The 26,829-nt window shown below is 46.4% G+C and overlaps 1 protein-coding gene across 3 annotated transcripts in view; it reads left to right on the top strand.

The window, feature by feature from the left end:
• LOC126295113 (speckle-type POZ protein-like) overlaps positions 1-26,829 on the top strand; it is a 623,042-nt gene that overhangs the window by 113,174 nt on the left and 483,039 nt on the right. For 2 of the 3 annotated variants that reach the window (XM_049987372.1, XM_049987376.1), the window contains exon 1: positions 23,807-23,957. The exons of the other annotated variant lie outside the window; for it this stretch is intronic. In XM_049987372.1, the coding sequence (XP_049843329.1) occupies positions 23,915-23,957 (43 nt within the window). In that variant the 5' untranslated portion in view covers positions 23,807-23,914. Of the gene's footprint in view, positions 1-23,806; positions 23,958-26,829 lie in introns of those variants that run through there. 3 annotated transcript variants of the gene reach the window in all.

Here is a 26,829-nt window from a genome sequence, read left to right as displayed (position 1 = left end):
GCCCATCCTCACGAGCTCAGTTCGTCAGCACACATGACGATGCCGACATGTCTGATCGGCGAAATATTGTGCCTGTTGGACACTATGGACTGACAATACACCTGTGGACTGTTTGAGCAAGAAATACGCTGGGAGAAACTGAAGAATCACATGACAATTTCTGCTAGTCAGCAACTTGAACATGCATTTATCTCTTATTGTGAGACAATATTCCATTTAGTTTTAGGTTTGCCATCAGATGTTAATTTCAAGCAATCTGAACATGAATTGGATGAAGAAATACTGAATTTTCATCTCTCCTGGAAAACTTATCAAAGACACACTGTGCATCTGTTTAGAATATTCAAACAATGGAAAATCCAGGATGGAATGTAATGAAATGAAGTCATGTGGCTAATGCCTCCCGTCACGTAGACGGTTTGATGGGTGCAGGTGTTTCAAGTTGATGCCACTTTGGCGACCTTTACATCAATGGGGAGGAGATGATGAAGATTAGGACAACACAACACCCACTCCCTGAGCAGAGAAAATCTCCGACTAGCCGGGAATAGAACCCGGGCTCAGAGGATTGACATTCTGTCGCTCTGACCATTCAGCTACTGGGGGCAGACGTGGAATGTAATAATATTGTGAAAAGCAGAGTTGCTTCTCACCATATAGTGGAGATGCTGAGTTGCAAATAGGCAAAACAAAAAGTTTTTTGCCAGTAAGGTGTTCGTCATAATTAGATGACTAACACACACATACATGCTCATGCAAATGCAAATGCAAATCACACACAAGACTGCTGTCTCGAGCAACTGAGGCCACACTGTGAGGAGCACCACCAGTGCATGATGGGGGTGGTGACTGGGTGGGGATAAGGACCAGGCTGGGGCGGGGAGGGGGAGGGATAGTAGGGTATGGGTGGTGGACAGTGACATGCTGTTGGGGAGTGCTCAGGGATGAGATGGATAGAGGCAGCGTAGAGGGAGGGGGAGGGATAGTGGGAAAGGAGAGAAGTTAAAAGACTGGGTGCGATGGAGGAATGAGGGCAGTGTAGTGCTGGAATGGGAACTGAGAAGGGGTTGGATGGGAGAGGACAATGACTGATTAACTTTGAGGCTAGGAGGTTTATGAGAATGTAGCATATTTTGCAGGGAAATTTCCCACCCTGCACAATTCAGAAAAGCTGATTTTGGTGGGAAGGGTCTATATGTCACAGGCTGTCAAGCAGTCATTGAAATGAAAGATCTCGTGTTTGGCAGTGTGCTCAGCAACAAGGCAGTCCACTTGTTTCTTGGCCACAGTTTGTTGGTCACCATTCAGGCAGACAAACAGCTTATTGGTCATCATTCCCACATAGAATGCAGCTGAGCTTGTAGATCACATGGCTGGCTTCACAGTTAGCCCTGCCTTTGATGGGATAGCTGATGTTTGTGACCTGACTGGTATAAGTGGTGGTGGGAGGATGTATAGGACAGGTCTTATATCTAGGTCTATTACAGTGGTATGATCCATGAGGTAAGAGGTTGTGTAGAGGTGGATGAGTTACTGTGTGGGTTCTGTGGACAGCAGAAAACCACTTTGGGAGGGGAGGGAAGGAGAGTGGGCAGGGAATTTCTCATTTCAGGGCACAAGAAGAGGCAGTCGCAACCCTGGCAGAGAATGTAATTCAGTTGCTCCAGTCCTGGGTGGTGCTGAACTATGAGGGGAATACTCCTCTGTGGCCAGATGGTGGGACTTTGGGAGGTGGTGGAAGACTGGAAACATAAAGCGCATGAGATTTGTTTTTGTGCAATGTTGGAGGATAATTACAGTTTGTGAAGACTTCAGTGACACCCTCAGCATGTTTTGAGAGGGACAGATGCAGATACAACCTCCAGGAGTGGCTAGTCTGTGTGGAAGGGACTTCTTGATAAGGAAGCTATATTTGGCTGAATATTTGTGACAGTCTTTTATATGGTGAGTAGCAACTCTCCTTTTAATGATATTGCTATGTTTAGAATAAGGTATAATGAGCCAATTATAACACATTCAGCTAACGATACACAGCTTCTTATTTGTCATCTGTCCAGTTCTTTTTCCTTGATTTTTCCACACATCACCTCTTCTCTGCTTCTGACTTCAGATTGATCAGTCTGTGAGAGCATATAATGGGCTATAAAAATGAACACTATTTACAACAGTTTCTCCTAGTAATAATCAGTTTGGTTTGACCTTTTGTATGTGACATGATCTTGAAGAAGTAAAACAAGCAGAAGTACCAACAATTATGACCATTGTTTAATTTGTAAAAAATAAAAAATAGAATTACCAATACTGTGACCTACCAGGCAGCATTTTTTAAAATTAATGTCTTAATACATTATTTCAATGCTTTTTTTGATCGGAGGTATTGGTATGGCACACCATCAAAAATGGGGCACTGGTTATAAAAACAAAAGCAGTTGTTTGCTTTGGAATACTGACACCAGTAACTTTATCTGAATTGCTTTGTCATCTCACAGCAATAAAAAAGGAAGATTAATGTTTCATAATATCATGAAGAGGATAGTTGTCACTCACCATATAGTGGAGATGCTGATTCGCAGACAGGCATAACAAAAAGACTGTCAAACAAAGCTTTTGGCCAATCAGGTCTTCATTGGATTTGTTATAATGACCTGTTTTATATGTCTTTTGTCAGTTATGTCCTTGCTCGCCACAACCACCCAAAGAGACTGATCAAAGAAATTGATCTTATGAATTTCTGTGTGTTGGAGGAATGGGGAGGTAGAGGGATCTGCTAGTATAGATTTATCTTTGAGCCAATATAACAGAATTTAAAAATAATTTGATAGTAATCAATGAAATCAAAATATTTTGTGATTGGCTCTGCATGGGATCTGAACCCTGTCACATTCATCTCTTGTCGTAATATATTTGGTTGCACTGATAAGAAAAAACTTCTGAAACAGTACACGACATGAAAGCCCCATGTATAACCGGCAGTCAAATGGAAACAAAACTAATTGAAGAGTTAAGTTAACTGTGTATTATTTAAGAAGTAATCACCATAGTTGTGGATACATTTATGCCACTGTGAGATACTTGGTCAATCCCTTCACAGATAAATGTTTGTGGTTGCCTACAGAACCATGACTGTACTCATGTGAGCACCTCTTGGTGTGAAGCAAATGGATGGCCAAGAATGTCTTTCTTCAGCACTTTAAAAAATATGGAAATAACATGGGGAGAGTTTGGGACTGTATGGAGGTTGTGTGAAGGTTTCCCAGCAAAAGTAGGCAGCATAGTTGAAACATTCGTTACTTCTTTAGTTGCTTTTATATGGATGATATATGGCAAGCTGGATAGAGGATTGCAGAGGATCACTTCGGATTTTGAAGAGGAAAAGGAACAAGAGATGCTATTGGCCTGTTACGAACTACAGGGGAAAGATATATGAAACACGATAGTGAAATCTTTGCTGTTTTTATAAATTTAGAAAAGGCTTTTGACAGAGTTCAGTGGAACAAGCTGATGGGTATTTTGAAGAGGAAAGGAGTAGATTGGTAAGACAGATGACTGATATGGAATCTATATTTACACCAGAAAGTAAGGATGAGGATTGGAAATGAAATGTCAGAAGGAAGCAGCATTGGACAAGCTGTTAGACAAAGTTGTTGCGTTTCCTCACTGTTGTTTAACGTATACCTTGAAGAGATTATTGTGAAAAACTTAGATGGGAAAAGAGGTATATCTATTGGCGGAAAAAGGATAGAATGTATCAGATTTGCTGATGACATGGTTTAGTGGCAGAAAGTGAGCGGACAGTGAATAACATGCTGAAAGATCAGAATGAAGCTTGTGTGGAATATGGGATGCAAATAAACACAGCAAAAACAAAGAACATGGTCATCAGTACCAGACGCAGACTGTCCAATATTAAAATAGGACATTCTACCATTAGCCAAGTAAATGAACTTAAATATCTTAGAAGCACAATAACTGGAGACCTGAGATGTCACCAGGAGGTGAAAACTCGAATTGCCATAGAGAAGGCGGCATTCAACGGAAAGAGGAGACTCTTATGTGCAAATTAGATAAAGGACTAAGGAAAAGGCTTGGCAAATGCTTTGTCAGGAGTGTGGCACTATATGGGGCAGAAACATGGACGCTGAGACGAGAGGATGAAAAAAGGTTAGAAGCATTTGAGATGTGGATGTGGAGGAGAAGGGAGAGAATAAGCTGGATGTAAAGAGTGAGCAATGAAAAAGTATTGGAAAGGGTTGGCGATAGATGATGTCTGCTGAAGGTTGTAAGAGAAAGGAAAAAGAACTGGTTGGGACATTCATTGAGAAGGGAATGCTTGCTAGTAGATGCTTTGGAAGGACTGGTTTGTGGGAGAAGACTGAGAGGAAGAAGGAGATACAAGATGATAGATGACATAGGGGGAAGAGGAAATTATGCAGACCTGAAGAGGATCCAAGAAGACCGGGCAGCCTGGAGAACTACCATGTGAAAACCTGCCTATTGGCAGAACACTGATGATGACGATTCTGCAGTTGCTGTATCTGCAACAGTCCGCGCAGCGCATTCCAAACTCACATTGTTGTATGCAATGAAAATACAGTCTCTCCCAATAATGTTGGTTGTGGGTTCATTTGACGTTACCAGTTTACAATCATAAGAACACTCACAGTTCTTCGTGCATAATATTTGCGTTTGTCGTACTCATCACTGTTGAATGTTCAGTACTTGCACTTTGCTGTCTGTAGTCACAGTTCCACTTTCACAGTTTCTCACACTGTTTAAAGTAACTGTTCGGTTAGTACACAAGCACTAAGGTATTCAGTTTAATCTAAACTGGATTTTGGTTTGTGTTGGATTTCACCAGTCTCTTTCACCAAATACATAGTTCCAATTTCAATTTCCTGATACGTACCTTTATTCAGGATTCTGACAAAATTGTATTTTCGTCTGATCTGAGGTAGGTCCCAGGTCATGTCTGCCCATACGTTGCACACTTGCCCTCCAGAGCCAGATTCGACTTTACAAAAACTTTTCCTCTAGCATTATTTAGTCACTCTACAATCTAGGCCTAGTGTGCAAGTTCCTAGATTGATGTTAGATTATGACTTTCAGTTCACGATAAATTCGTGAAAAATATCTGCCTTAGCAGCTAGCATAATGTCTTAACTAGGTTCAAACTGGCTCTGAGCACTATGCGACTTAACTTCTGAGGTCATCAGTCGCCTAGAACTTAGAACTAATTAAACCTAATTAACCTAAGGCAGGATTAGAAACTGCAACCTTTGCATTTGCTCGGTTCCAGACTTCAGTGCCTAGAAGTGCACGGCCACTCCGGCCGCCAGAAGTTTAAAACGCAATGCAAATTTAAAATGTTAAAAAAAAAAGTTCATATGTGTGTGAAATCTTATGGGACTTAACTGCTAATGTCGTCAGTCCCTAAGCTTGCACACCACTTAACCTAAATTATCCTAAGGACATACATACACACCCATGACCGAGGGAGGACTTAAACCTCCGCCGGGACCAGCGGCAACAGTCCAAGACTGCAGTGCCTCAGACCGCTCTGCTAATCCCTCGCGGAAAAACGTTAAAATATAGAGCATGGAGAAACTGTGTGATTGTGCAACTGTTACGTTCATCTGTTGCAGTTTATGTGACGAACAATTGTGTTTTCATCATTTCCTTGAGAGTGATTACACTCACATTCTGATGAACACCTAAATTGGATAAGGAGGCACACCTCACTCACTTACCAAGTGTACAAATTAGGTGTGTTGGTAAGAGATTCCTGTTATGTGACACACGTATTTTCACTAGTGGTGTGTATGACATACCAGATGTGTTTCATGGCAGAGGGCTTGGTTGACTTGTTGCCTTGTCATCAAAGGTTTGCGGTTCCCATTCGAAAGCCACTACATTTCGGTTTGCTAATAGAGTAGTTGTGTAGAATCAGCTGTCGTTATAGGTCCCTTCCTTACAGCACCCCACACTGGAGGTGCGGGCGGTCCGCCGCATTTTCAACTCGGCCTGCCCCACCCCACCCACTTTATGCGGGTTTTCTCCGAGGACGCCCCTTCCATTGACCATCTCTTGAAGGAGGGTGCCCTTTTCTTCAACCAGCGCTATAAGGTCGACCCCTCCCATTCCCCTCCTCAATCCCTGCGCTGCCAGAGGTGTCTGCGCTATAGTGCATACCCAACAGCTGAGTGCCGCGAGGCCCCCAACTGCACTTTCTCCAGCAGTGCCCTAACCTGCAAACCTTCCCTTCCTGCAATCTCCCCCATCCCACCTACTCCCAAAAGTGTAAAGCTCAACTCCCTCCGACCACTCCTGAGCTCACTGTACCTGTCTATCCTCTGGATGCTCCCACCCCTCCTGGCAATTCCTTCCATTCCCCCCCCCCCCCCCCCCAGCAGATGGTTAGACACTGGACTCACACTCGGGAAGACGACGGTTTAATCCCAAGTCCGGCCATCATGATTTAGGTTTTCCGTGATTTCCCTATATCTCTCCAGGCAAATGCCGGTATGGTTCCTTTGAAAGGGCACGGAGGACTTCCTTCCCCGTTCTTCCCTAATCTGATGAGACCGATGACCTCGCTGTCTGGTCTCCTTCCCCCAACAAACCAACCAACCAACCAACCAACCCCCAGCTGAGGAGACATCATCAGGTTCCTCACCATTGTCTTACTAAACGTCCACAATTTCCAGCTCCCTCACACCCTCCAACAGGTCTCCCTCATTTTCCACTTGAAAATGTATGCCACCTACTCCAACAACCAGGCCCATTTCACCTTCTCCCATCTTGACACCCTTGTCTAAATCCCTGTCATGGTGCGACAGCACCTTATCCTATTCTACCACATCAGCTGCCTTCCCGCCAACAAGAAACTCTTCCTGCACACCCTTGCCACCCACCACGTGAACCCTTCCTCCTCAATGAAACGTTCCTCCAACCCCACCACATTGACTACACATTGCCCTACCTCCTTCACCGCTCCGATAATCCTCTCCCGATTGAGCGTGGCGGAGTTGCCATTGGTCACCACCGCCAGATCCCAGTTCGGCTCCAACCTCTCGTTCCCGACCCCACTGAATACCTGATCCTTAGTCTCCTCTTCCCTGGTTTTACCGTTACCTGCACCACCATCTATGCCCGCCCTAACGTCCCCATTCCCTACAACTTCCTCTCACACATTGACCGTACCTTCTCCTCCTACGTGATTGTCGCCGACCTCAACATCCATAGTCCTTCTGCTGCCCAGTTACGGCGGTGGCATCAGTTCCTCTCCTCCCTTCAAGGGGACCTCACCCCATCCCCCAGCACACCCGTCCCAAATCCAACTCCACTCCCGATGTTATCCTTTCCTAATCTAACCTCCTTGGCCGCATAACGGTGGATGTCCTGGAGCCTATAGGTAGCGACCATCTCCGTGTCCTCCTCACCATTTCCGATGGTCGTCGCCCCCACCCCGACCCTCGTCATGACCCTCCCTCAAAGTACATCCATGACTATTCCCGTGCCAACTGGAATGGCTACCGGGATACCGTCTCCACCCAGGTTGATAGCCAACCCTTCACCTACCACCACCCTTATGATGTAACCCATGCTGCCACCTTTCTCCAGCAGACCTCCTTCCTCCACACGCATGACCCGGACACACGACGATGCCACTGGCAACTCCGGCGACACATTCGTAATTTCCTCGTGGCCAAGAGACGCCGGGACTGGCGGCAGACATGCACCCGTTTAAATGCTATCCTGCCTATCAACTCATCCAAGTTCTGGTCCGCCTTCCGTCACCTTACTGGAACTAAACCCTCCCCCTACTATCCTCTTCTCCATGATGATCACCCCTTCCCTGACTCCCTTATTAAGGCCAATCACTTTGCCTCCTACCTCTCTGATGTATTTTCGATCCCCGACGATCCCCAGTTCGATTACTCCATCTTCCTGGATGTCAGCAATCGAACTGACACCTCTGTCCCTCCCCTCGTGCCAGGTTTCCAGTACTTGGACACCATTGTACACACAGAACTCAATGCCCCTATCACTACACAGGATCTCATTGCTACACTCCACACCAAACCCAACACCGCTCCTGGTCACGATCGTGTCACCTACCGTCACCTTCGTGAAGCTCCTGTCTCTTTCCTCTCCACCCTAGCCAGGCTCTACAATGTAGTCCTGTCCACCGGTTACTAACCCGACCTGTGGAACACCTCCCGTATCTTCATGTTCCTCAAACCTGGTAAACCGCCGTATGCCGTCGCCTCCTACCGTCCCATCAGCCTTACCTCGGTCTTCAGCAAGGTCCTGGAATCTATCCTCACCTGCAGAATCCACCAGCATCTCTGCTAGCACCGCCTCCTTCCCATGACCCAGTGTGGCTTTCGGCCATCCTTCTCTTCCGACGACCTTCTCCTTCACCACACTCATCTCCTATCCAAACAGCTTAATTCCTGTTGCTCTTCAATCTTCCTCTCCCTGGACCTCAAACATGCTTCACCTCACTCATCTCTTCTCCGAACAGCTTAATTCCCATCACTCTTGAATCTTCCTCTCCCTGGACATCGAACGTGCTTATGACCGCGTATGGCATTCCGATCTCCTCTTCAAGCTCCAAACCTTTGGCCTTCCATTAATTACATCCGTCTGATTGGCTCCTTTCTCTCCTGCCGTCCTTCCTATGTCACCATCCATAACACGGATTCCTACACCTTTTTTCCTTCCGCCAGTGTGACCCAAGGCTCTGTCCTATCTCACCTTCTGTACCTTTTATATATGGCGGACATACCATCGCTGTCACCCCCCGTCCACCATCTCCAGTTTGCCGATGACACCGCCTTCCTGGACCTTGCCCCCACCCAGCAGTGCTCCCAACACCTTCTCTAATCCCATCTTGAACGGTTCACTGCTTGGTGCAACCAGTGGTTGCTCAAGGTCAATCCCTCCAAAACCCAGGCGAAGATTGTAGGCAAAACCACCCCTTCCTTCCGCCTCCTTGACTTCTATCTCACCGTCTATGGCTGTCCTATCGCCCTCACCCCCACCCTAAAGTACCTTGGCGTCACCCTCGACCGTCAACTCTCCTGGACCCCACATCTCCGGACAATCCAAGCCAAGGCACGCTCCCGACTCTGTCTCCTCAAGCTCCTTTCTGGCTGTACGTGGGGTCTTGACCCCTCCACCATATTCCACACCTATAAATCCCTCACCCGCCCTATCCTTTGTTATGCCCATCTGGCATGGGTCTCCACCCCTCCTACCTTTTACAAATCCCTCCAAATCCTTGAACGCCATGCTCTTCGCCTCGCCTATCGCATCCGTCTCCCCTCCCCCACACGGATCCAGTATGATCTCATTCCATTCCCCCACCTCCTCCTTTTCCTTGAGAGGGTATGGATCCTGTATGCCTCCCGCAAACTCGACCCTCCTCACCCGCTTGTCTCGCCCATCCTCTCCCGGCCCCGCCTTTATTCCCCCGTCCCACCCGGTCTCCATCTCTCCACCCTCCTTACCCTCTCCCAAGGTGTCTTCCGCCAGCTCCCCCTCACTGATGATGTCCTCCTTCCCTCGATATACCCCTCCTACCAACTTTGATCCTCCTTTCCTCTTCCTGTGTCTGTTCCTTTGGGCACCCTCCCTCCCTCCTCCCTTTCTTCCCACTCCTTCCCCGGGCTTCCCCTCCCCTGACCCTCTACTCCTCCTTCCATTTCCTCAGCCACTGGCGTCTTTGTTCTCCCCTCTCCACTCCCCCCCCCTCCCGCCCTTCTTTCCCTCTCGGCAGGTCCCCGGACTCGCACATGCTATGTGGACTTTCACGCGCCGGAGATCATTGCCATTAGTGTCTCGTGTGTGCCGTCATGTTTAGTGTTCAGTGTTCACCGTTGCAGTCCATAGTTCACTTGTGCCAGACTGGACCTGTTCTGCAGATTAATTTTTACTTATCATGATGGCAGACTAACATGCTAATACTAGCAATGAATTGTTCTCCTTGTGAAAATAATTAATTTACTGACTGGACAAAAATATATACAAAAACTTGTCAACCACACAGCAGGAGCAGCACTAATTATATATTTACTGATGAACATAAAAGACTATTCCCCTAATTTTATGAGATTGGGGTTTCACAGAGAATTTGTGATAACAAATTGATTTCTGAAAGTATTTGTATGGAGTGTAGCCATGTATGGAAGTGAAACATGGACGAGAACTAGTTTGGACAGGAAGAGAATAGAAGCTTCCGAAATGTGGTGCTACAGAAGAATGCTGAAGATTAGATGGGTAGATCACATTACTAATGAGGAAGTATTGAATAGGATTGGGGAGAAGAGGAGTTTGTGGCACAACTTGACTAGAAGAAGGGATCAGTTGGTAGGACATGTTCTGAGGCATCAAGAAATCACCAATTTAGTATTAGAGGGCAGCATGGAGGGTAAAAATTGTAGAGGGAGACCAAGAGATGACTACACTAAGCAGATTCAGAAGGATGTAGATTGCAGAACATACTGGGAGATGAAGAAGCTTGCACAAGATAGAGTAGCATGGAGAGCTGCATCAAACCAGTCTCAGGACTGAAGACCATAACAACGACAACATATGTGTCTCGAGTAAGTTTTCTTTCATCACTACACTCTTCCCAAGAACATAACCATGAGATGAAGCACTGTAAGAATTCTTGTATGCGACAGGATTTACTAGTCACTGGTTCTTGGAAAATATTTCTTAACCTCTGTCCCTTGAGTAATGTTTTTACATTTACAATATTCCACCAACAATTTATTATTTTTATGAATGTTGCAGTACTTTCCCAGTTGCTAATTGCTTTCTTTGAACCAAATGTGTCCAAAGCAACAACTGTCATATCATTGAAAATACGCAACACTAATTTGACATTTTTCGCTCAGTTGAGTTAGAAAATAGAGACTTCAAAGTTGAGGAACTGCCATATTGCAGTAGTTTATCTTTTTCTATCAAGTACAATTCTTTCAGTGCTCCAACACAAGACAAACCTCCCTTCACACTGTCACTGAAGTCAGGAAAACACAAGATCTGCTCCTTTTGGTTAAACTAGTTATTGCATATACACTTCAAAATATGGACAGTGTCCACAAAATAATACAATGGGCTATTTGGAGAAGACTGTACAGGGTGATCGTACTTTACTTTCACATCTGGAGGAGTAGAAAACTTAAGACACTGCTTTCTTATGAACTGCATTATTGTCTGCTACTATACCAACCACCTCAAATCCAACTGCTTCTAATTTAAGAATGACTGCTTTAATGTAAGAGAACAGAACATCACCCTGAATAGTATGAACTGGCAGAATAGATACAACGTCCTTGTAAGGCGATTCCATGCTCTGAACCATAAAAACATAGGTGCTGGTTGGACACAAAATTTTTTCAGTGTTAAAGGCACATACTACAACATTTCCAGCTTTGTAATCAAGATGAGACTTCAGATGAGTTTCATCCATCAACAGGAGCACAGTTTTATCATCTGAGGATAAACTACATACTTTATTTGTGATGTAGCTCATAAACTGATGACCCTGTTGCTCAATGATGGGATTTGTTGAGAGTTTACTACAAAGCCTTGAAAGGGTGTTAGGACTAGGCATAGAAAAACAGTCAGTGTTCCTCAAAAATTTGTAAGCATGTACTAATGACCACATTATCATGGAGTTAGTATCATACCTAAATTGAGTTGAACTTCTGCACTTCAAGACTGAAATCTGTTCCTTCAAAAATGTAATTTTAGTTTCGTTTCCTGGCAACTTCTCTAATAAATTTTGCAGTAACTGGTCAATTAAAGACAAAATGTTATCCACAGGAGCCTCAGAACTATTATACAGAAGATAAATGTTCTTAAGAACGTCACTTACCACCTGTATGTTACTTACTTTCTTGGGAAATTTCATGTTTCCAATACATTTCACTTCAATATCATTATTGAAGACACTGAGTAATAAACCAGTGCTTATAACTACTTGGCAAAAAATTCTTTGGTAAGGACTATGATTTAGTAACACTATGCTCACACTGTCAGATTTGTTTATCACTACCCAGTCACTGTGGTTTTCACACTCACTCAACTTTGTTCTCATTTGTTCTGAACTATCGAACGATATTGCATCAATCATTTTCGCATGTGTGTCCACACTTTCTTGGATAGCAACTCGAAGAGCACGATTTCCTAAACGCCCCCTACGAATTTCTGGGTCCTCTCGTACTGCAGTTTGATGACTCGACAATTAAGATGGGCAGCCAGGCAACTTCGATGGTATAGCATCTGAAAAATTAATAACGAAGTATGAAACCGATCTCACAGCATATAAGTGAAATACAGATAGTTCTTATGCCACTGTACTTTACTAAGAGCGTGTTACGTAACTCACCTTTTCTCAAGCGTCGACGATCCAACGGTGCTGTCAAGAGTATACCAGTTTTCGGGTCATACATGCTGGTACTGCTTACAATATCGTCCTTGTTCAAATGCAGTTCACATGTCTAAAAACAAGCATACAGTATGAGATTTTAAATACATTCTTCTGTTTACTGTATTTTGTTCAGGTGGACTACATTTCAAGTAACTACCACATACTAACCAAACAAATACACTGATACCTACAACAGAGTTCTTACTCGGTGTCCAGTCTCGTCTGTGAACAGCCGATAAGCATTTCCGTCTTAAATTCTCGTCAGATGGAAAATAAAATACACTGACTTTAGGTCCATTATCGTAATTGCCCGTGCAATTCGGCATACAACAGCTTCGGGGCATCGTCAGTGAGTATAGATTAAATAACTACTCACGAAATGCACAGAATACAATATGGATATGCTACGAATCACTTGTGTCGGTATCTAGCTTCTCAGACGTCACAGGCTCACGATATGAGGCCTTATTTCTATGTGGCATTGACGCAAAGCGTGTATCTTCTCTGCGACTCGGCGCTGCAGTCTGACGCCGAAATAGCTCCCATTCCCGCCGCTGAGCGGCGCTAATGGTAGCTCAGTATAAAAACTCGGCGCATCGATCTGTCGCCGAAATAAATCCCTTTCCCGCCGCTAAAAGGCGCCACTGGTAGCTCAGTGTTACAACGCCGTATAGAATTTAAAAATAGAGAAAGCGCAAATAATTGCTGAATGTAAGACAGGAAATTATAATTCATATATATATTGTTGATTGTATTTACTATTACGGAAACATATGCCATGACCGAAGGACCAGGAAAACATCTCTACTCATTCAAATCACCAAATCGTGCGTCTATATAAAATAGTTTGTACGCTCACCTGCGCCATCTTCGGCGTAACTCGAGAGGGTTGCGTCCTTCGATATTATTGTCGTTAATATCGAAGTGCTAGGAGTTTCAGTGATCGCTGCAGCTGCCGTTGTCCCGAGCCTTTGCCGCCGTTGGTCCCAGCCGCCGCTGCCGCGCCGGTCTCCCGCCGACGCCGGTTGCCGCCATCGTATCCGGTTCCTGCCGCTGCTGCTGTTGCCGACCGCCGCCGCCACGCCGCCGCCGCCGCCGCCGCCGCCGCCGCCGCTCCCTGCCCGTCTTTCGTTCTGTCGTCTCTGCTTACGTCTTACCCTTCCTCTTCGTCAGTCTCTTGTCCTTGTCCTTTGACTGTCCCCTGTTATTTTTCCTCTTTTCCCCTCTCCCACTTATCCTCTCACCATGACAACCCCCACAACTACCGCCACTACCACTGCACTCGTGTACACGTCCCCCTCACTTGCTGCCACCACCATCACGTGGTGTGCTCATTCACCGCCTCCCCCATATATTCCCCCCCTCATCACTCTTCCCACCCCCGATCCTTTTGTTGCTCCCTCCCCTGTTCCTACCCCCCATGCCTCACGTGACCCATTCCCTCCCCTCCCACATGTAACTCATGCCCCCCGCGCCAGGGTTGTTGCCCGTCGGGCCACCACCCACGCCGCACCATCATCATCGTCATCACCATCACCATCACCATCGCCCTCGCCATCGCCAGTGCCAACCACTGCCACTGCATCTTCTGTGGCGCCAGCTCCAGCTCCAGCGCCAGCACCAGCACCACCACCAGTGCCTGCACCGCCGGTGGGACCTGCCATCTCCCGCCATCTCCCGGTCGTCCCCATCCCCCACACCTCTTCCCATCCCTCTCCCGCTGTGAAACGTCCCAGCGGCACCCCAGCCTCTTCTGCTCCCAAGAAGTCGCAGACTCTCCCCCCTCCAACCCCCCAGGATGCCATGGATACCACCCCACCTGCCCTATCTACTCCCTCCTCTACCTCCCCCTCCTACAGGTACCTCCTTTCTCACCCTGATCCCTCTCTCCTGGAGGCCCGCAATCTTACCCTTCTCCTCCGCCAGCACTTCCCCGGAGCCCCGATCTCCCTTCTCACCCCCCGTCCTGATCACATCCCCCAGCCCCACCCTCCACTCCGACATCCTCTCCCGCATTCCCCTCACCCAGTTTGGTCCCCATGCCTCCCTTGCCCCTGCTCCCTCCCCCTCCTCATCCCGACAACCCCAGCCGCCCCGTCGCCCACCGACCCTCACTGCCGTGATCACTCGGCTTAGCCCGATGATCACGGAGGAGGAGGTGTTGGCGGAGCTGAAGGCCCATCCCTATCTAGAGGTTCGAGCTGTCCGCCGGATTCACAATCCAGCCGGCCCCACCCGCCTCATGCGGGTGTTCTCCGAGCATGCTCCCTCCATAGACCTCCTCCTCAAGGAGGGTGCTCTCCTTTTCAACCGCCGTTATAAGGTCGACCCCTCCCGCTCCCTTCCACAGTCCATCCGCTGCCAGAGGTGCTTGCGCTATAATGCACATCCTACATCTGAGTGCCGCGAGGCCCCCGTCTGCCCGCACTGCAAAGAAGCACACTTCCTCCGGCAGTGCCCCAACCTTCAGTCCCCCCCCTCCTGTAACACCTGTAACCTCCAACACCCAACCTACTCCCAAAAGTGCAAGGCCCGACCCCCTCCCTTCGCTCCTGAACTCACTGTCCCTGTCCGCCCCTTGGATGCCCCACCCCTCCCGGCAATTCCCTCCGTCCCCCCCCCACAGCTGAGGACATCATCCGCTTTGTAACCGTTGTCCTTCAGAACATCCACCCCTTTCAGCGCCCCCACACCCTCCAGCAGATATCCCTTGCCGCCCGTTCCATCTTCCAGCTCAACACTTACGCCACCTACTCCCATAACCAGGCCCATTTTACCTTCTCCCGTCTCGACACCCTCGTCTAAATTCCCACTATGGCGCGACAGCAACGTATCCTGTTTAACAACATCCGTTCCCTTCCTGTCAACAAGAATCTCCTTATGCATACCCTCACCACCCACCGCGTGGATGCCTTCCTCCTAAACGAAACATTTCTCCAGCCCCACCATACTGTCCATACCTCGCCCTACCTCCTTCACCGCTCTGATAATCCCCTCCTGATAGCGCGTGGCGGAGTTGCCATTGGCCACCATCGCCAGATCCCTGTTCGGCTCCAACCCCTCCTTCCCAACCCCAAGGAACACCTGATCCTTAGTCTATTCTTCCCCGGCCTCACCGTTACCTGCGCCACCATCTATGTCCGCCCCTCTGCCGCTATTCCTTTTGACTTCCTTTCCCACATCGACCGTACCTTCTCCTCCTACGTGATTGCCGCAGATCTCAATATCCATAGTCGCTCCGCCACCCAGTTACGGCGGTGGCATCGGTTCCTCGCCACCATCCAAGGAGATGTCCTGCCCTGAATCCAATACCACACCCGATGTTGTCCTAGCCTCCCCCAACCTCCTTGGCCGCATAGCGGTGGACGTCCTTGACCCTATTGGCAGTGACCATCTCCCTGTCCTTCTTACCATATCAGACGGTCGTCGCCCCCGTCCCGATCCTCGCCTTGACCCTCCCCCCAAGTATGTCCATGATTACTCCCGTGCCGACTGGAATGCATACCGGGATACCCTTACTACCCGAGTCGAAAGCCACCCCCTCACCTACCACCGCCCACATGACATAACCCATGCCGTTACTACCCGAGTCGAAAGCCACCCCCTCACCTACCACCGCCCACATGACATAACCCATGCCGCATCCTTTCTCCAGCAGACCTTGTCTGAGGCCGTGGAGGCCCACATCCCTACCGTCGCCATCCACCCGCACTGTCCCACTTTACCCCCACAGGCCGTCCTCCTCCTTCGAGAATCCCGTCGTCTCTACCGTGCCTTCCTCCACACGCGTGACCGGGACACACTACAACGCCACCGGCAACTCCAGAGACACATCCGGAACTTGCTCGCGGCTAAGAAACGCCGGGACTGGCGACAGACATGCACCCGTCTTAATTCTACCCTACCTATTAACTCGTCCAAATACTGGTCAGCCTTCCGCCGCCTTACTGGATCAAAACCCCCCCCTTACTATCCTCTCCTTCATAATGACAATCCCTTTCCTGACAACCTTAGTAAGGCCAACCATTTTGCCTCCTACCTCACCGATGTCTTTACCATCCCTGACGATCCCCAGTTCGATTATTCCCACTTCCCCGATGTCCGCGATTGAACTGACACCTCTATCCCTCCACTAGCTCCTGGCTTCCAGTACTTGGACAACATTACACACACTGAACTCAATAACCCTATAACTACTCAAGACATCATCGATATATTCCGCACCAAACGCAACACTGCTCCTGGTCACGACCGTGTTTCTTACCGTCACCTCCGTGAAGCTCCCGCCCCCTTCCTCTCCACCCTGGCCAGGCTGTACAATGTGGTCTTGTCCACCGGCTTCTACCCCGACCTGTGGAAAACCTCCCGGATCCTGATGTTCCTCAAACCCGATAAACCACCTTCCGCTGTCTCCTCCTACCGTCCTATAAGCCTTACCTCGGTCTTCAGCAAGGTCCTGGAATCCATTCTAACCCGCCGCATCCACCAGCATCTCCACCGGCACCGCTTCCTTCCCTCCACCCAATGTGGCTTTCGACCATCCTTCTCTGCCGATGACCTTCTCCTTCACCTCACTCACCTCCTCTCCGAACAACTCAACTCCCGTCGCTCCGCCATATTCCTCTCCCTTGACCTTGAACGCGCCTATGACCGTGTGTGGCATTCTGGTCTCCTCTTCAAGCTCCAAACCTTTGCTCTTCCTATTAACTACGTCCGTCTGATCGCCTCCTTCATTTCCCACCGCCCTTCCTATGTCACTATCCACAACACTGATTCCTACACCTTCTACCCCTCTGCCGGTGTGCCCCAAGGTTCCGTCCTTTCCCCTCTTCTTTACCTTCTTTATACGGCGGACATGCCTCCACCTGCACCCCCCCTTCACCTTCTCCAGTACGCCGATGACACCGCCTTCCTTGCCCTTGCCCCCACCCTGCAACGCTCCCAACACCTTCTCCAATCCCATCTGGACCGGTTCACCTCTTGGTGTAACCAGTGGTTGCTCAAGGTCAATCCTTCCAAGACCCAATCAATCATCGTAGGCAAAACCACCCCTTCCTTCCGTCTCCTTGATTTCTATCTTACCATTTATGGCCGTCCTATTAACCTCACACCCACCCTCAAGTACCTTGGCGTCACCCTTGACCGTCGCCTCTCCTGGACCCCTCATCTCCGGACAATCCAAGCCAAGGCACGCTCCCGACTCCACCTCCTGAAGCTCCTTTCTGGCCGCACATGGGGTCTGGACCCCTCCACCGTCCTCCACACCTATAAATCTCTCATCCGCCCTATCCTCTGTTATGCCCATCCCGCCTGGATCTCTGCCCCGCCTACCTTTTACAAATCCCTTCAAATCCTTGAACGGCATGCACTCCGCCTCGCCTATCGCATCCGCCTCCCTTCCCCCACGCGGCTCCTCTATGACCTCATCCCCTTCCCACACCTCCTCCTCTTCCTCCAACGGATACGGATCCTCTACACCTCCCGCAAGCTTGATCCTCCCCACCCGCTTGTCTCTTCCATCCTCTCCCACCCCAACCCACTGCCGCGCCTGTACTCCTTTATCCCACCTGCTCTCCATCTTCACACTCTCCACACCCTCTCCCAAGGTGGCTTCCGCCGACTCCCCCTCCCGGATGATGCCCTCCTCCCCTCCATCTACCCCTCCTACCAACTTTGAGCCTTGCCTTCCCCTCTCCTCTCATTTTCCTGTGGGCACCCTCTCTCCCTTCTCTCCCTCCCTCTCTCCCTCCTTCCATCCTTACCTCCCCTCCCCCTCTCCCTGGGCTTCCACCCCCCTCTTTTCGTTTTCTCCCCTCCTCCTCCCTGGCATCCTATCTCCCCCTCCCTCCTTCCCTCCCCCTGTTTTTTCCCTTGGCAGGCCCCCAGCTTTTCGGTGTGGACAGTGCCCCTGCAAGCGCCGAAGCCCATCTCCGCAGTGTCCGTGTCTTTCGTCCCGTCTGTGCCTCGAGTGTTTCTTCGTTTTCTGCTCCACCGTTCACCTGTGCTAGTGTTCTCTGTTCCGTGCTGTGCTGCCCGTTTTTTTTAAAACTGAAACAGTGCTGCGTCGGTGAACGACTTCAATTCTTTTTATTCTCTGTTGTCTTCTGATTTTTGTCCTCCATGTCTGTGTTTTGAGATTATGTCTTCCTGTTTTTATCTCTTGTATGTTTCTTGTGGCCGAAGAGCGGCATATTAGGCCGCTGCCGGCCTACCTTTGTAGGTATAAAATGACAATAAAGGAAAAAAAAAAAAAAACCTCACCTGCGCTGCGCTGTACATTGCCAGCTTCCATTCTGATATGTTCGACAATTTTTGGAGGGTCAACGAGCCCTATAAACAGGACAATCAGAGCTGAAATCATTATGTGTCATTGATATTCGTTTGCAGCCTGATATTTGCAAAGAAACTATCATGAGAATTTCGCATGATGATGTAGGTAAAATTTTCAATTTTATAATGAATTAAGAATGCTTCGATATTAGGCATAGAATTGTTAAGGCTTGCAGTGAAAAAGTAGAAGCCGCGGTGAATTTGCGTTTCGTGCAAGTTACATCATACCCTGCTTCGTATCATGGGCAGAACAAATACTAAATTATTTTTTAAACTGGAAGTGATCTGTCTGCAGTCTCGAGAAAACGGATTCTATAAAAACCACTCCGTCATGAAAGTACGTGCCAAAGAAAAAACCAGAAAGAATTGGGCATAAGGCCCACATGTCTCACAAACTGTTCGAGCTTTCGGAACAAGATTTTTGACAAATGATAGCACACAAAGATCAGAGTATTTTGCCATATTATTATTATGCGAAACTTTCACATCTGGTGCGACAATGAAGCAACTAAGATTTTTTCAATGCAATAATGTAATTCTTAAGGACCATCCATATCCGGTGAAACGAGAATTTCTGTGGGTTTTCTGACAAAATAAGTAAAGATTTTTGGCGTTTATGCTATTCTGAGAATGGGTTGGTTTCTAATCTGTTGACCTGACTTGCCCTCAGTTACTAGTTTAATAACACTCTGTTTCATGATTCTGTCGCAATTTCAACTGTATTAGAATGTTAGTGAGATGAATATTTGTAAACTAATCTGTGTTTCGACAAAAGAAGCAGTGTTTAACATGGCAACAAGAGAAGTTATGTATTACTCAAAACTGGTCATAGTTCTTTGTGAATCCATCTCTCCTCTACTACCTACTTGGTATGACTGACAACTAGAGACGTGACCAGTGGTGTAACATTTCCAATGGCTTCTTCTTTCAGCATTTTAGCCTCATGGAGCATATTCTCAGTCACTTTTAAAGTAGCGTGATATGGATAAAGGAAGATTAAACTATGTCCTTTGGCGTCAGCCAGATTGTCACCCTGGTACTGTGGGGCTTTCTGCTCATACAGCATTTAAAGCTCCATTAACTTCACCTTATGCATGCTATGTTCAACTCTATCCAGTGGAATATTTCTTTGTACTTAGAACCAAATATCCATTTTCATCTACTGCGTTGTTGTAGCTTTATCCTTGACAACAGAGTGGTATGGCTCAGCGTCCACTATTATTCTCGAATTCAGAGACATATTTGGCAGCAGAACATTATTTTCACTGCCAGTGAATGTGTTTCTTGAACGTCCATTTTTATTGTGAATATTGAGTTTTCAGACATACTGCACTGTTGTCATTAACACAGCACTGGCACAAAACACTCATTCACAGTACCTGACGACTATAGAACACTTCAACGCCAGAAGATATCACTTCACAACGAGAGCTAATGAACATTGGTGCCTCTGATGCGCGACACCACTTCGTATTGTTTGCCGTCGGCGTGGCAACAGGGGCGTTTTACCAACCGAATTGCTGGTAGCGTGGTAGGCAAAGATGGCTCGGCTCGCCTTAGCTCTTACTTGGGCAACGGCGTCTCGTCCCCGATGCTGAGCCAAACGTCAAAAGTCGCAACTAATTTTAAATGCACAATAGTCTCTCTTCTGACGATTACATGCATCTTTCATTTATGTGGGCAGTAAAACGTTGCACACACGTGGGCGGCGCAGTTGTCCCATCAATTATTAATCCCCATCTGTCCAAACCATGCCCGAGCAAAGCCTAATAGTGCACCATAATCTATAAAAACGTAAAAGTCAACAAACATTGCTGGAATTCCCCCATCAATTGTTTAAAGAACGGTTCATAAAACCGACGATGATAGCAAACATAGTTGATTTTACGAGACCTACATTCAATTTTGAAACATCTGAAAAAAGCACGCCGCAATGTTTTTATTTTTAAGTATCCCAGCAGAAGAGCGTAAGTTGTGTGTGGTCAGAGATAAACACGAACAACCAGAAATAGTTATCTATTTCCTCACAAATCTACTCACATTTCATACGTTAAGTTACTCTTCGCGCAAAGATACCTACCGATGTGATTGATGATCTACTACTACCTTTACATAAATCAGACAGCTACACTAAATAAAATAAATCTTCCAAAGAAAAATAATTTTTTGTCATCAAATGTATTTTGTTGTATTAAATCATTTTAGTACAGAATTTAAGAAAAGAAGCTTGAATAATCTAGTCCCTAGCAGTCTGTGTCTTCCCTAACCTCCGACAACAAACAGCACATCTGTGAAGGAGACCACGTATAAGACGCTGCTGCGACCTATTCTTGAGTAACGCTGGAGTGTTCGGGACACATAGTAGGTCGGATTAAAGGAAGACATCGAAACAATTGAGAGCACAGCTATTAAGTTTGTTACAGGTAGATTCGAACAACACGTATGTGTAATGGAGCTGCTTTGGGAACTCAAATGGCAATACTTGGAGAAAGATGTCGTTCTTTTCGAGAAATACCATTGGAAAAATTTAGAGAACTGGGATTTGAAGCTGGCTGCCGAACGGTTTTACTGCCGCCAACATACATTGCAGTAGGGGGGGGGGGGGGGGGGGGGGGGAAAGAGTAGGGAGGGAGGCAGGAAGATGAGACAGGAGAAATTAGGGCTGATACAGGGGCATGTACACAGTTGTTTTCCCACTCTGTGTTTGCGAGTGCAGCAGGAAAGGAAATGACTACAAGTGGTACTGGGTACCCTTCGCTAATCGCCCTAAGTGGCTTGCGGAGGATCTATCTCTATGTGATTACTCTGCTGTTCACAAAAAAGTGCTTGGCAGAGGGTTCAATTACCAACCTTCAAGTTGTCTCTCAACCATTCCACTCTCCAACAGCTCGCGGGAAAAACGAGCACTTAAATTTTCTCTGTGAGCTTGATTTCTATTATCTTATCGTGATGATCATTTCTCCCTATGCCGTTGGGTGACAATAAAATGTTTTCGCGAATGGAGTAGAAAACTGGTGACTGATATTTCATGAGAAGGTCCTGTCGCAACGGAAAACGCCTTTGTTTTGATGATTGCCATTCCAATTCATGTATCATGCCTGTCGCACTATCTCCCCTACTTCGCGACAATACAAAACGAGCAGCCCTTCTTTGAACATTTTCGATGTCATCCGTCAGTCCCACCTAATGCAGTTCCCACACCACACACCAATACTCCAGAATAGGGCGAACAAGTGTGGTGTAAGCAGTCTCTTTAGTAGACCTGTTGCTCCTTCTAAGTGTTCTGCCAATGAATAGCAGTCTTTAATTCGCTCTACCCACAACATTATCTATGTGATCGTTCCTATTTATTTACTTCTAATTGTAATCCCTAAGTATTTAATTGAATTTACAGCCTTCAGAATTGTGTGACTTATCGCCTAGTCAAAATTTGGGTGATATCTTTTAGTACTCATGTGAATAACTTCGCACATTTCTTTATTCAGAGTCAACTGCCCGCACCTTACAGATATCTAATCTAAATCATTTTTCAAGTCGTTTTGATCATCTGATGACTTTACAAGACAGGTAAATTACAGCATCATCTACAAACAATCTAAGATGGCTACTCAGATTGTCTCCTATGTCGTTAATATAGATCAGGAACAATAGATGGCCTATAACATTTCCTTGGGGAGCGCTGGATAATTACTTCTGTTTTACTCGATGACTTTCCTTCTGTTACTACGAACTGTGAGCTGTCTGACAGGAAATCACGAATCCAGTCGCACAACTGAGGCGATACTGTGTAGGCATGCAGTTTGGTTAGAAGACGCTTGTGAGGAACGGTGTCGAATGACTTCTGGAAATCTAAAAATATGGAATCAATTTTGCATCCTCTGTCGACAGGACTTATTACTTCATCAATATAAAGAGCTAGTTGTGTTTCACAAAAACGATATTTTCTGAATCTGTGCTGACTACGTGTCAATAAATGGTTTTCTTCAAAGTACTTCATAATGCTCAAATACAGTATATGTTCCAAAACACTACCGCAAATCGACGTTAGTGATATAGGCCTGTAATTCAGCAAATTACACCTACTTCCCTTTTTGGGTCTGGTGTGACTTGAACAATTTTCCAGTCTTTAGGTACGGATCTCTCTGTGAGGGATTGGTTGTACATAATTGCTAAATATGGAGTTATTTTATCATCATACCATGAGAGGAACCTGACTGGTATACAATATGGACCAGAGGCCTTGCCTTTATTAAGTGATTTGAGCTACTTTGTTACACGAGGATATCTACTTCTATGTTTATCATCATGGCAGTTGTTCTTGATCGGAATTCAGGAATATTTTACTTCGTCTTCTTTGGTGAAGGAGTTTCGGAAAACCGTGTTTAATAACTCTGATCTAGTGGCACTGTCATTGGTGACTTCACCGTTGTTATCACGCAGTGAAGTTATTGATTGCATCTTGCCACTGGTGTGCTTTGTGTATGACCAGAATCTCATTGAGTTTTCTGCCAGATTTTGAGACAGCATTTCGTTGTGGAAATTATTAGAAGCATCTTGCATTGAAGAACGCGCTATATTTCGAACTTCTGTAAAACTTTGCCAATCTTGGGGAATGTGCGTTCTTTTAAATTTAGCATGCTTTTTTCATTGCTTCTGCAACAACGATCAGACCTGTTTTGTGTACTATGGGTGATAAGCACCATCACTTAATAATTTATTAGGTATATATCTCTCAAATGCTGTCGATATTATCTCTTTGGCCGTGCAGTTATAGGCGATTCAGTCTGGAACCTCGTGATCGCTACGGTCTGTAAAGGAACTGAAAATATTGTGATTTGATCGCAGAGGTGCTGAAAAATTGTTCCAGTGACACACCAGAGAAATATCTAGTAAACTTTTTATCTTTGAGAGACATAGGAACAATTTCGCCCTTCGTTTTTTGTTTCTTGTATGAACGACTACCTTTTGTTCTGATGGGCTGGTGGGATGTCATACTGTCTAATTACTAGTGTGTGTGTGTGTGTGGTAAATGAATGAGTTAAAAGACGCAAGATGTGTTTTATATTATTTTCATCGCACAACAAGCCTTATTCCCATGCCTATGGAGTATTTATGTTAAGCAGAGAAGGCGAGTTTTAGATGGAACCGAAGATCTTCAAAACGGCGCTGCTCAACAATAGAGGTACGTGATTGTGCTCTCTACTTTCCTTTCGTGGCCGCTAAAATTACTTCCGATTCGTTTTGCCGAGACATTCAGAACCTGCAATCTTCTTTTTCTTATAAAAATAATAGTCCGATGCAAAAGAAATACTCTTGGATTTAAATAATTGCCATTCTTTTACCCAGGCCACGGGGAATGATAGAACGTACGTGCCTCTACTCTGAATGTACGTTCGCAATCTCCGAGTGTGATACGACGAAATTATTTCACAATGAAAATTTCTCATCAGACCGCAACCACTCGCACACGAATGTACGTACCCTCTGAATGTATCTAGTCAGTCACGCGCGTGTTCAAAAGCTTTACTTTCAATATTCAGTGGATTACATTTCCGAAAATAATTTTTGTTTATGCTGCAAATCGTACTTCACGCGAAGTATTTATTATGTAAGTTTCAGGCTCAATTTAATAAAAAAAAGATTCCGAATAATAGAAATAAAGAATAACATTCAAACAAATCAAACCTAAATAAACAGAAAGAGGGAACGTTACAGGTCGCAGGTTCGAATCCTGCCTTGGGCATGGATGTGTGTGATGTCCTTAGGTTGGTTAGGTTTAAATAGTTCTCAGTTTTAGGGGACTGGTGACTATAGATGTTAAGTGCCATTGTGTTCAGAACCATTTGAACCATTTGAACTATCTCTTTGAAAACATTCCACAACTTTTCTACACTTACATGATCAGATCGGAAGGAGTGAAGACTGTCTCTTAAAAAGGCCTTAAGAGCATTTTTATCAGCTTTTTAAATCGATATACTTTGCATCTCGTTTTGTTGGTTGTAGGTGTTATGGTATTAAGCGTAGCAGCAACTGCCTTGTGGTCACCAATCCCTGTATTCGTCACAATACTCACTATTTGTCCAGGATTATTTGTTGCTATAAGGTAGAGTATGCTTTCGCAACCATTTACGCTTCAACTGGGCTCATGGATTAATTGTTCAAATTAATTTTCTGAGAAAGCATTCAGCACAATTTCGGATGACGTTTTATGCCTGCCGCCGGCTTTAAACTTATAATTTTTCGAGCATAACAGTGGTAGATTGAAGTCACCACCGACTTTAATTATATGAGCAGGGCACTTATTTGAAATGAGACTCAAGTTGTCTTTGAACCGCTCAGAAACTATATCTTCTGAGACGTGGGATCGGTAAAGCAATCCAGTTAATAGTTTAGTCCAACTGTCAGGTATAACCTCTACCCCTTACTATTTCACACGAACTATCTACTTCAATTTCGCTACAAGGCAAACTACCTCTGACAGCAATAAATATTCCACTACCAACTGTATTTAACCTATCCTTTCTGAACACTGTTAGATCGTTTGAAAAAATTTCGGCTGAACTTAATTCCAGCTGTAGCCAGCTCTCTGAACCTACAGCTATTTGAACTTCAGTGCTTTCTAAGCTCTGGTTCTTTTCCAACACAGCTACGACAATTTACAACTACAATACCAATCGCTTGTACAACTACCTTAATGTGTTTTACATGCCCACTTTTAGATGGTCGCCTCTTCTGTGGTTTCCTGAGAACCTCTAACCTAAGAAAACCGCCCAGTCCCTTCCACACAGCCCCTACTACCCGTGTAGCTGCTACCTGTGTGTAGTGGTCTCCTGACCTATTAAGTGGAACCTGGAAACACACCACCTGATGGCGCAAGTCAAGGAATCTGCAGCCTACACGTCACAGAACCGCCTGAGCCTCTGATTCAGACCCTCCACTCGTCTCTGCAGCTAAGGACCACAGTCAACAATGGTGCAGATGGTGAGCTCCGCCTTAATCTCGGAAGCAAGATTGGCAGTCTTTACCATTTCCACCAGCTGCCCGAAAACAGACATAATCTGCTCCAATCCAAGGCGACACACGTCATTGGTACCGACATGAGCCACCACCTGCAGTTGGCAGCAACCTGTGCCCTTCATGGCATCCGGAAGCACTCTTTCCACATAGGGAATAACTCCCCTCGGAATGCACATGGAGTGCACACTGGATTCCTTCCCCTCCTTGCCAGCCATGTTCCTAAGGGGCCCCAGTATGAGCCTAACGTTGGAACTTCCAACTACCAGCCAACCCACCCTCTGTGAATGCCCAGACCTTGCAGGCCGAGAAGGTTCCTCTGGAACATGGTGGATGACTGCATCCAGCTTGGATACATCGTCAGCCACAGATAACGCCCAAAACGTGTTCGTCAAACGAATCAGGGAGGCCCTATGATCGGGCCCTTGGGAAGTTTTTCGCTTCCTGCCAGACTTTGGAATGATCTCCCACTCGAGCATGGGTGTGGGGCCAGCCTCAGTGCAGACCGTGCCTAGGGTGGTCACAGCAGTGGACCAGTCAGGGGACACACGGGGTGTGCCCGACGTCCCTCGCATCCCCGCATTCGATCGCCCACAGCGACACCCCTTGGCAGCAGCCTAAAGCTGTGTGACAGAATCCAATGCAGCCTGGAGCTGTGAGTGAAGGGTCACCAACTCAGCTCGCATCTGTAGACAACAATCACAGTTCCTATCCATTACTGCAGTCGCTCCTGTCTGAAGTTTGTAGAAATAGGTGACAAGCGAATGGTGTACTCGACTTATTAGTAGCAGGAACTTGTGGTGCACTCTCACTGACCGTCTAACTGAGGGGAAATATTTTTCATTCCAGGACACAATGAGAGGTAGTCGTAACTCTGCCATTACGTGAAGTATCGTTAATGAATGCTGATGACAGAAAAATTGTTACCAACTCTTAATGCAGTAAAAGTTACCCAATCTTAGCATTTTAAGAAAACTAAAATGTGTGATTGCCTTAGTCTTAAACCAGTATTTATGTCACCAAGAATATATATTCTGTCC

This window comes from Schistocerca gregaria, chromosome 11, assembly GCF_023897955.1.
Source record: "Schistocerca gregaria isolate iqSchGreg1 chromosome 11, iqSchGreg1.2, whole genome shotgun sequence".
NCBI classification, from domain to species: Eukaryota; Metazoa; Arthropoda; class Insecta; order Orthoptera; family Acrididae; genus Schistocerca; species Schistocerca gregaria.
The sequence above is the reverse complement of the archived record's forward strand: the minus strand, read 5'-3'. Positions and strand labels throughout refer to the sequence as shown.